Genomic DNA, 11,109 nt, shown 5'->3' on the forward strand with positions numbered 1-11,109 from the left:
AGGGAAAGGACTTCAAGACGACAGGGGCTCGCGGATGTGTCACGCTGCGGAAAGGTTACGGAGGACGAAGACGAGAGCGTCTCCATTTACTCCGCAAAGGGGAAGGTACTAGGGAGCTTGGGAAACAGATTTAGGGAAGACGTGGGTCAGAAGACTGAGTAAGTGTGAGGGAAACCATGGAGACAGTGGGGCACAGAACTCTTTCAGAGTTTAGCTGCAAACTGGGGACAAGCTGGGTGACAGGTAAAAGTAACACGGGAGGAGAAAAATGTCAGGATGGATGTATAATAAATGAAGAAGACTGCGTGCGAGGCAGAAGGAAATGAGGTGCAGAACACACGGGAATACAACCCCGCGCAGCTGCAGGGAGACCTTTCTGAGAGCAAAAGGGGAACGAAACACGCGGGTGTGGACGAACAACTAGGTTTTGGGGGTGCGGGGCAGGAGGCTGAGGGGGCTTGCGGACGAGGAGTCCCATCACCTCTGAGTGGCAAACAGCAAGCAGCGCAGACCAAGGGCCTGGAGATCTGAGAGGCTCTCCATTAGCTGCCGTGAAAATAGGGAGAAAACTGACTTAGGCTCTCCCGAACCTTTTCAAGTTTCAACAATAAGCATGCGTGATTGTTAGAGAAATAGAGAAGTTGTTATTTTTAAAGATAGGAGGTTTCTAACATAGTTCAGATTTTTTTATCCAAAAATAATTAAAATGAAAAGAATGCTGAATATGTTAAGGGTTAACCCTTGACCATTCAGGAAAGTTAACTATCCAATCTTGACAGTCGAGGTTTGCAATATTTTGTTTCAACACACTCACGAGTCAGTCAACCACAACGGAGCACAGTTGCACGCACGACCAGTCTGTAAGAGGCACGAGACTGTTTCCTGGAAATAATTTTCCAGGTCTTTAAAACTGTTAGATCTTTTAATATTGTAAAAATATATAAATTTAGATTGAATTTTTTAACTCTGCCATCGAGGAAAAGAAGATTTATAGATGCGCTAAAATTCTACAGGCCCGTGAGGCCACACGTCGAAGCTGTAGGGAGGAAAAGGATGAAGAAGCTGAAGGGCTTTCTCTGCCTCTGCTGTCACCACAGGCCCCTTTCCGCCTCAGGCCTCAGTGGGCAGAAGCAAGACGGTGCGATGATTCGCAACAGGCAGATCACAGGTGAAAAGTGCTCTGAAGCCCACGCAAAGGTCTGCAACATGAACAATCAATAAATTGACTATAAAAACAGAGATTTTTGAACTCACCATCTCTATTAGTTTCCCATTCCACATTTTCCTCTTCACTTTCTGGAGTTCTCTCCTTGGTAATTTTTATGTCTTCCTTTTCCCTGTGTCTCCCCCTTGAAGATTCTTTCTAAAAAGTACATACATACATGCAAGTTACTATACATTCTTTAACTGTATGAGACAGTTACTGCAATAGAAACTATTTCTAACTTCATTCATTTTGCTCATTAAAGAATCAGTTCTGTAAATAATCACTGACTTACTAAGCACAGGAAGTGACAAGCTTTAGTGTAGCACCACAGTAAAAAGACATACTAAGTCTATTTTACTGAAGAACGAAGATGCAGTCCTTGCAAGGGGTGGTAAGATTTTAAAATACACATTGCAAATCTAATACTTTGATAAGCACGTGAGAGTATACTATGTATAATCATATACATAGTTCACTGTGTGAAAACCACAGGGCAAGGACTGTTTAAAATGGATGAAATGCACACGGGCCTGTGACTTTAACAAGTTACGAAAAAGGGACGCACCAATCCTGGCAACTGCTGATCTAAGACTCGTCACACACCGTGACATCACAGCATTTGCCTACACGCCCCAATAAGCATAAACCCAGACTCATTTAGCTATTTTACAAATGCTTTTAAAGAAGAGACTTTCCCTATTTTGAAACCAAATGATCAACTGATGAATGAGTAAACAAAATGTCAGGTATCGATACAATGGACTATTATCTGGCAAAAACAAGGAGTAAAATACAGACACAGCTTAGAATCTTTCAAGACCCTTGAAAACACTACGCTGAGTGGAGGAAGCCGGTTACGAAAGCCACGAGGGCACTGAGGTGCCCGTCTGGGACAGTAAAGTAAGTCACAGTGGCAGCGAGCGGGCTGGCGGCAGCCTAGGACTCGTGGTCTGTCTGGGGGTGAGGGGTGACTGCTACGGGGTGTGGAGTGCCTTCCGGAGGGGATGAAATGTTCCAAAACTGGCTGGTCGTAGTCGCCTGACTATGAATATACCAACGATCACCGAAGGGTGTACTTTAAATGGGCGAATTGTACTGTATGTGAAGTGTACCTCAATCAGTTAGAATAAATTCCTTGAAAAAACAAAAAGCTCTGGGAAAGACCTCCACTCCTGACCGACACCCGTTCCCTTTTATTCAATAAACCGCATCAAACCGCCCGGAAGGCCCAGGCAAAGTGTTGCTGTCACGCGTGCTTCCCTTTACCTACAGCGTCCGCTTGGGTCTCCGTCCCCAACAGGCTTTGCTCTCGGGGTTCTTGTCTACAAGTGTCCTACTCCAGGCTGCCCCACCCCCACCGTTCGGGAAGCAGGCGGGACCCACTGGCCGGCTGAACTCTGAGAGCCTAAGGACGCGTCTGGGACAGAAGCCCCGACAAGTCCAGCTTGGGCTTGACCAGTGAGTTCCCTTCATTTTCACTTCTGCCAAGAAGTGAACAACCAGAGACTAAGTTTTGCCAGAGGACTTTTTCCCCTGGCAAAGGGACAGGGAGTTTCTCCCTTTGAATTACATTCTCTATACAGAACACCACTCTGCAATTTTACAGGTTCACCACATACACAGTCACCACACAGGTAGCATTTCAAATGGAACATAGACGGGTCGCTACTGAAACGTAACGTACTGCAGGAACCCGCGCCTACCCACCCTGACAGGGGAGGACGACTCCTCCGCACCGCGTTTCGGGGGATCAGCGTCCACATCCTGCCGCTTGTTCTTCATTCTTTCCCTGAGATCCCCTGTAGGTCTTTCTGGGGACCTTTAAAACAAAACAAAACCCAAAACAAAACAGCAAAATCTGTATTTACATATCATTTTATAAGAACATATTTGCAGAGACTTGGCTGGTATGGCTCAGTGATTAGAGTGCCAGTCTGTGAACCAAAGGGTTACAGGTTCAATTCCCAGTCAGGGCACATGCCTGGGTTGCAGGCCAGTTCCCGGAGGGGGGGGCCACATGAGAGGCAACCATATGTTTTCTCCCTCTCTTTCTCCCTCCCTTCCCCTCTGTCTAAAAAAATAAATAAATATAATCTTTAAAAAGTTTTTTGCATCAGTTAATTATAAATTTTGAAGATGAATTAAAGCATGTATTAAAAATGTGTAATAATATAAACAAAACATTAAAATCACTGAAATACTTTCCCAGGTATGTCTTTATACAGGAAACTAAACTTACAAAGACTAATTTCCTATCAGTAACAGAGAAAACAAATGGCGATCAAAATACAAATACGACAGTATTCAGCATCACAAGTAAACTAAATATACAATATTTAAGTGAATAGAAAGTAAGTTAATGTTAAGGGTTCGAATTTTAAATCCTATTAAGCTTCAAAACCTATACACACCAAAAAAAATTTACCCAATTAAAAAAAAAACCCTCCAAATGCTAATTTCAACTTTTAAACTATTCCTGTAGCCAAAGCAATCGATCAGCACACCCAATTTTAGAATTAGGTAAATTATTTCTTCATCAATCAAATTTGAACTCTTTTCTGACCATTTTTACACGACACAACTTTAGATGCCACAACAAAACTGTCATGAGGAAACCGAAAGGAAAAGAAGAGATCTTTGTTCGGGAAGATTAACCTGGGGCTGCCTTTACTGAAGACAGAATGACGTCTAAACAGGCAGTCTGTGTGCCCTCAGGTCAGCACACCAACACACTGTGATGAGGATTTAGAAACTGCGTTTGAACCTCCAGAGCTCCCATCGGCTTATGTTTTGTCATCAAGATTTAAATGGAAAACCTCTGAAAAGCTAAAATTATACCCTATTTAAATTTTAATAAAATTCTGTCTTACGCATAATTTTAATACATAACTGGGGAAAGGGAAAGTACACCACGCGTATGTTATAAAAAATATCTACTGTCAGCCCTGGCTGGTGTAGCTCAGTGGATTGAGCACGGGCCTGTGAACCAAGAGATCGCGGTTCGATTCCCAGTCAGGGCACATGCCTGGGTTGCAGGCCAGTTCCCAGCAGGGGACACACAAGAAGCAACCACACATTGACATTTCTCTCCCTCTCTCCTTCCCTTCCCTTCTAAAGATAAATAAATAAAATATATTAAAAAAAATATCTACTGTCAAAACAAGTAATTATTGACCCAATAAGTTAATTTCAAAGCAAACTGTATTAATGTTGAGATTAACAACTGACAGGCTCTTGTCGCTCTCTGACTACGTATACATAGGACTACCACCGAAACAGAAAATCTGACCAAATACATGGTTGCATTTCAGATTTTACTAGATAAACTATAGAAACCATCTTCTAATTGTATATGGGCGATTCAAAGCCCTCGATTTACCTTCTGTAACTGCTGCTGTAGCCTTTGCCCCGGGGTGAAAGGCCGTGCACGAACCTACACGTGTTTCCATAGAGGCAGTTGCCAGTCTTCAGCCAGTTCCGGCACTGCGTCTAGGAGACAGACAGCACCGTTCAGTGTCATGCTTCATCACACTTACGTCTGGGCAACAGATGCCAGCGGAACGAAATGAAAACAAACGCCATACACATTCCAGCTAACCTGAGATACACATTATTCCCCAAATAATGAAAGAAAAAACAGGGCAAAAACAAAACAAAACGACAACAGAAAACCAACCCGTAACCCTACCCTCCTCCTCGATCCTCTTCCTGACCACCATTTCCACACCTACCAGCTCAGTTCTAGGACGCACCTCAGATTTCAGGGGCAGGCCGGCAAAGGCGCCCCGCGACGGCCGGGGGGCCACTCACCTCCGCCGAGCTCCCCGTGCTGGGCCCGAGCCTCTCGAACACGCTGGGTCTTCGGGATGTGCTTTCAGAAATGGTCTTCGTATTTTCCACTGTGACCTTCCTTCTAATTTTTGACATTTTGTACTACTTTAACCAAAAAAGAAAGAGGCAAAACTGTAAAATTCTTCAATTTGAAATAACTGACCTCGTAACTTACTAGCAGATAAAACTGGAGAAAGCACTGCAAAATTACAAGGGATATTTTTTTTCAGGATAAAAAAAAATAGGAGAGGTCACAGGTAAACGGAAGTTATCCTCTAAGACACACTTTACCATCAGTTTGTAACTCTGGGGTCTGTTGGCTAGAATTTTACCTCTTTTGCAGAGTTAATGAGTGAGATTTTACTCCCACAGGTAAGCAGTACTCAGAAAACACACTATAAAACAATTAGTTTCCAAGTTCCTTATGCAGGTCATTTCAAGATTCAGAAACTATCTTTTAAGGAAAAGTTGCACTATCATTCTCCATCAATTGGTTAACTGGAAAATAAAGCATCTCAAAAATGGGAACATAAAAACAGGTGAGAATTTTATTGGTAGGAGAAGTTATATTGTATACACTTTAAGCAACATTGGTTATGTTGTAAAAATCAGCTTGGGAGAAAAATGAAGACTATTTAAGTATTTTTTGTCTTGTAGTAGTCCAGAAAAACAGTAATCAAGGATATTTATTTTTCAATAATACAAAAAACCCATAAAACACTCAATGAGAACAAGACGACTTTCTTTTGCAACGGAACAGGCCATCTAAGCAGGGAACGTTTAGGTGCGTCTCTCACCCACACACCCCGACATGACAGTCAAAGGCACGAGAGTAAGGAACCGGCCATTCTACGGCTGCTAGGAGCAAGGAAGACAAATCGCAAAAATGTTTTACAGAAGTAAATAAAACATTAAAATCAAAACTGCAATAAAGCACTGTCCAAATATGTCATCAGGTAATTCACCCGAAAATGAAAATATTGGGAAAAGCCACGTGTTTTTCGAACTATAAGACACCCCCCCCCCATCTGGGAGGAATAATGGTGGCTAATGCTGCTGTTGAGTTCTGTTTACATTTACATTGGTGAAATACTGTGTTATTTATGTTATTAAATATTTTACCACATTTTTCCCCCTATTTCCCACCTCTAAAACCTAGGTGTGTCTTATGGTCCAAAAAATACAGTGTATGATATATGTTAGGAAAAAAAAAACAACGCTAAATTCTAGACCAAAAATAACCTAAAGAGTACACTACTACAGAAACTGCGCAAGAGAAAGAAAAAAACCCTATTAAACAGCAATATACTTTATACGATCTAAATATTAGTTGAAATCTTTTAGTAGTCAAAAGTAGTTAATGTAAGAGTTCTGTGTGGTATAAAACTGGTCTTTGTGAAGTTCACAGATGTTCTTTTAATGTGTTTCAAAGTAAAGCCATATCATTTGAAAAATTATTCAAAGTAAAGGCATATCATTTCAAAAATTATTTTGATTTGGTAGTACCAAATCAAAACTAAAAAAAAAAATTTAACAATGTTTGTTTCAGTGAAAGACTTTTCAGGTCACATTTTAAAAGGACCCAAAGAATAAGGATAGTATCTGACAAATGAACCAAGAGGAAAATATGAAGTGATACAATATGGTACTTTTAAATTGAAAAAAAAAAACAAAAACAAAAAACCACAATACATTCTTTAATATAAAATATAATCACTATTTTAATAGCAATGACTTGTTAGTGATTCAAAGTTAGACAATAACTTTAGATTTCAAATTTTTAAAAAATTGCATAGAGTGTCACATAAATGAAGAATCTGCTGCAACATAAAGTATCAACTGTTCTCCGAGCTTTTCTTGGGCTCATTCTCAGCCCAAATGTGATTTTACAGAAGAAAAGTTGGTAAAATTTCACTCGTCTACTTGACTTACTGAACATAAAGAACTAAAAGCCAATGTTAAGTGGGGGTGAGAAAGATGTGGAAAATGTAGAGCTTTGATCGAGAAGACCACACTTCACAATTTAGAACTGAGAACTGGTAAGTAAAAACAAACTTCTAAAGTTTCATTATGTTACCGTAAATATTAATATGTGGATTACATTGTATTGCCCACTCACTAATTTAAAAAAAGTGCTAATAAATGTAAAACCGAATGAGTTTTAGTAACTAGCTGTGACTGGTTATCTGGAACGTGGCAAACAGGCGCACCACCTCGGCACCCTGCCTCAAAGGAAACTGACCCTAACCCGACGTTTCTTCTCTCCACCGTCAGTTGATCTTCTGTCCTCAAACTGCCTACGCCCACCGCACCCTCACTCCCACCCTCACTCCCACCCAGCACACCCTCCTCCTGACAGGTCAATGGCAGTGTTTCCCACTGCTGGGGCCTCCCTTCTGGTTTTTTCAGGGCCTTGAGGCACCCACGCCGGCTTCCTGCTCTGTCCCTGGTTGCCTGGATCAGCACTGCCCCCCACCTGGGGCTGGAACAGGCAGTCTCCCGAATCCTCTCCAATCCCACATCCCTGACATCAGGTTTGAAGACTTCAAAGGGTCTGGGCTGCTCCAGCAAAGACCATCAGGTGAGGACTAAGGATTCCATGCTGCCCCTCTCCTTGCATTCCTGCCACTGAAACGGCTCCTTTGCAGAGACAACAACGTTGCTTTTACTGGTAAGAGACATAAGGAACTGCTCAGGATTCACCTACGCGCTGCTTATCCCGGGAATTTTACTTCTAGCTACAACGGACTCTACCACCTTAAGAAGGAACAGCAACGCAGTAGAGTGGTATTCTCTTTTCTTCAGAGTCCCAGTGTCAGACCCTGCTTTAAAATAACAGTGGGTTTGAGTGCAGGAAGGTCCTATAATCTAGAGGACCTTCTTCTGATCTGTCTATCTAGGAACTTCCATCAGTACCTAACGATAACAAGTTACCTAATTATTATTACTGAAACATTCATAATTTTGCATAGATAAAATGCTTTATGCTTGCAAAGAATACAAGATAGAAAAGTTTCAGTCCTGTTTGTCTGAATAGATACACGTAATCTAAAACACACCAGGAAAGCCTTTACTTATATAAAGTAATAAATGAGCTTAAAACGATGCTACCAACTAATGTGACTTAATTAAAATTTTCAACCTAAAATTTTCGGTCCACAAAGCAAGATAAATATTACAAGAGAATAAAATGCAAATGTGACTCGGTTGGGGGACTTTTTCAATTTATATCTAAACAGCCTTCAATAAAAAGTAAATGCTTCAGAGTACGTGAAAGAAATTAAACAATAAAATGAAATTAAAATGCAGACATTAAAGACCCCCAGCTCAGAGACTCTGAAGGTTTTCTCTCCAGTTTTGTTTTTAAATTCTGCTTTGGTTTTCGGTTGCCATCGCACTTCCCATCATCATGTCTCTCCCCAACACCAGCATTACGGAAGCCGGAGTGACCCTTGCGGGAGTCTGCTGAGTACTTTCCCAGCTCTCTTCGCCGTTTTCAGGGTTAGTAAAGACCAGAAGTTATTACATATTTTTTTCAATTGAAAAGAAAAACAGGGGACAAATTTTGCACCACTAAGACACAACAAAAGAGGGTCTTTATAAGTGGACACTGTCTGCCCCTGCTCCCGAAACTTATAAATATCACGTTTGTAACTCGTACTATAAATACGGCTGAGAAAAAATATATAAAGGAGCCCCTTTTCAAACTATTACTTCTGAAGCCTAAGTACTGAAATCTTGTTAGTAAAACACGTATCAGCTCTAGGATGCTCACTTCCATCCTTAATGATGTTCTTTTGGGGTCCTGGCTCCCAGTAACATAAACGCAGGCACGATCTGATGAGCAGCTGACATCAGTAAACTGTCAAAACAACCAAGGAACCAACACGACATAAATGTACTAAGTGGTAGTAGAATAAATCCCTATCCACTCAAATAAAATAAAAAGGGCTATGTTAAAAATAAGGTCCATTCCTGTTTATTTTTTATACTTTTGACAGGAAAAAAGTTAAGTAATATTTGCTGCCTAGTCTGGGAGAATTTTTTAAAAAGAACTTTCTAAAACAATCTTGCAGACTGCTTAGATGTAGTAGATAAACTAAAGCAATTCCAAACTGAATGGTGAACGGAACTGACATTCCTAACCTGACTACACGGGTGTGAGCAAGGTGACACTGAAGCACTGTGCAGGAAAAAAGGACTGAGAAGACTATGCACAGAAGAAAATTCCATTCTGGCAACGACTGTAAAATGAAGTAAACAGAACTGCAACTACCCTTCCCCCCCCAAAAAAAGAATAACAGACACTTGATATATCGACACCTGTTATTGCTTCAACTGCTACTAAATATCTGTTGAAACAGCTCCAACTCCTATGACGAGGAGAGTGGGGTATGGGGGAGATGGACTGGCACTGGGAACCAACTCTTCAAATAACTATGTTAAGAAACTTTGCTTTCTATACATAAAAGCCAATACATATAATACAAATTAACACTGGTAACTTGTACACAAATTAAAACATCTACTTGCTCCATTTTAGTTTTAATTTACAGATATGGAAATTGGGTTAATTTGCATACCTTAAAATATGCAATCAATGTTCATTACGAATCATCAATAATTAGGAAGCTAGTAAAAGGCATGTGTTTGATAAAACTGGATACTATCAGATCCACAGTCTTTGGTTCACCTTGCAACTATTTTTACTGACACGAATTGCTACATTCCTACATCAACATTCTCAGCCTCTTGTTGAAATTGTCATGTAACGATCTACGTATTTCACTAAGAAATTGTAAATTACTTGAAAATCTACAGATAATTTTCACAAAACTCTCCAAAAATACTTTCGCTTAGGTCCTAAAACCTGTACTTTCAAATATTACAGAACTAGATTCTGCTGACCACGCAGGGATCGTCCTGCATAAGCGCATTTGTATTCACTGCGAGTGCTATGGACTTGGAAAACTTGAGGTGTGAAGATCTTTTCCAAACTTTTTGTTATGTCTTCAAAAACAAACAAAACCCCTGAAGAGAGCACACTCCCATCATTTTCAGAATAGTTCAGATTATCCGAAAATCTCGCAAAATAACCAAAAAGCTTGACGCTACTAGTGATCCGTAGTCAAGATTCTACCAACATCACTCAATACCTACTGAATAACTGTCTAGCTGCATAAATCATTTCGCCATACATCACATCGTGCCAGGCAGCACCTTGCCGGTTTCTGATACATAGTAACTTGTCAGAACTATCCACCTAGGGAACGGAAGGCGGTCTAGTAGCACTCCTCTGCTCCGAGGGCCTAAATCGTTAAGCTACTACTGCCAGGAAATAGGTAAGACAAAAGACAACCAAAAGAAAGAGACAATACTTCCCCTAATAGGCCTGGAATGTGTGAAGAGGAATTTTACGGCTAAAGCCACACTCCCGAAGCCTTCGGTTACGTGCAAACGCCAATCCCACGCGAGGGTCCCCAAGCGCACCTCTAGCGCTATGATTCCTTCTGAATCCACCCCATCCCCGTAGACAGCCTCGCCAGAAACAGAACGAGGGCGAGAAACGAGGCCTGAGCACAAGGAGCTGCTACAGAGTTGTAAGGGTGGGATGCTCAAGGGGCTCAAAATCGCGGCGGCTCCCAGACTGAGCAGGAGCCCAACTCCAGCCCCCTCCTCCACACCCCCAGGAATCTCTGCCCCAAGTCTTGCAATTCAAGCGTACCTCCTCCCCGAGCTCCCTTCGCACGCACAGTCCCGAGCTGTCACCGCCGCCGCCGCTCCGAGGAGCGGGGGAGACGCTTCTCAGTCCCCGGACTTGGCCCCGGGAGGACGACGGCACGGACAAGGAGGTGCGCGCGCGGCTCCCCGGAACCGGCCCTCGGCTGGCGAGGGGCCCCGGGGGCGGGTGAGCAGCGGAATCCACCACCCGCTTCGCCAGGGTCAAGCGGGACTGGGACGTGGACAGAAAAACAAAGAGAGGATAGGGAATGAGACAAGGCCACGGAAACACGGGCCGCCGCTGGAGAGGATGTCCTCTAAACGCCGCCGGAAGTCGAGGGCTTGTCCGG

General features: G+C 42.2%; 1 protein-coding gene across 8 annotated transcripts in view; it reads right to left on the reverse strand.

Annotated features, from left to right (window-relative positions):
- The window catches only part of ZC3H13 (zinc finger CCCH-type containing 13), a 44,106-nt gene extending 33,004 nt beyond the window's left edge, over positions 1 to 11,102 (reverse strand). For 7 of the 8 annotated variants that reach the window (XM_053665540.1, XM_053665542.1, XM_053665537.1 and 4 more), the window contains exons 1-5: positions 10,764 to 11,102; positions 5,018 to 5,143; positions 4,587 to 4,696; positions 2,915 to 3,026; positions 1,255 to 1,363 (exon numbers count right to left, since the gene is read on the reverse strand). In XM_053665540.1, coding sequence (XP_053521515.1) covers positions 1,255 to 1,363; positions 2,915 to 3,026; positions 4,587 to 4,696; positions 5,018 to 5,134 — 448 coding nt within the window. In that variant the 5' untranslated portion in view covers positions 5,135 to 5,143; positions 10,764 to 11,102. Of the gene's footprint in view, positions 1 to 1,254; positions 1,364 to 2,914; positions 3,027 to 4,586; positions 4,697 to 4,959; positions 5,144 to 10,763 lie in introns of those variants that run through there. The other variant, XM_053665544.1, reaches the window with a different exon arrangement.
- Between the last annotated feature and the right edge of the window lie 7 nt (positions 11,103 to 11,109).

The sequence above is a fragment of the Artibeus jamaicensis genome, unplaced genomic scaffold, assembly GCF_021234435.1.
Source record: "Artibeus jamaicensis isolate MK-2021 breed Jamaican fruit bat unplaced genomic scaffold, CSHL_Jam_final contig_415, whole genome shotgun sequence".
NCBI classification, from domain to species: domain Eukaryota; kingdom Metazoa; phylum Chordata; class Mammalia; order Chiroptera; family Phyllostomidae; genus Artibeus; species Artibeus jamaicensis.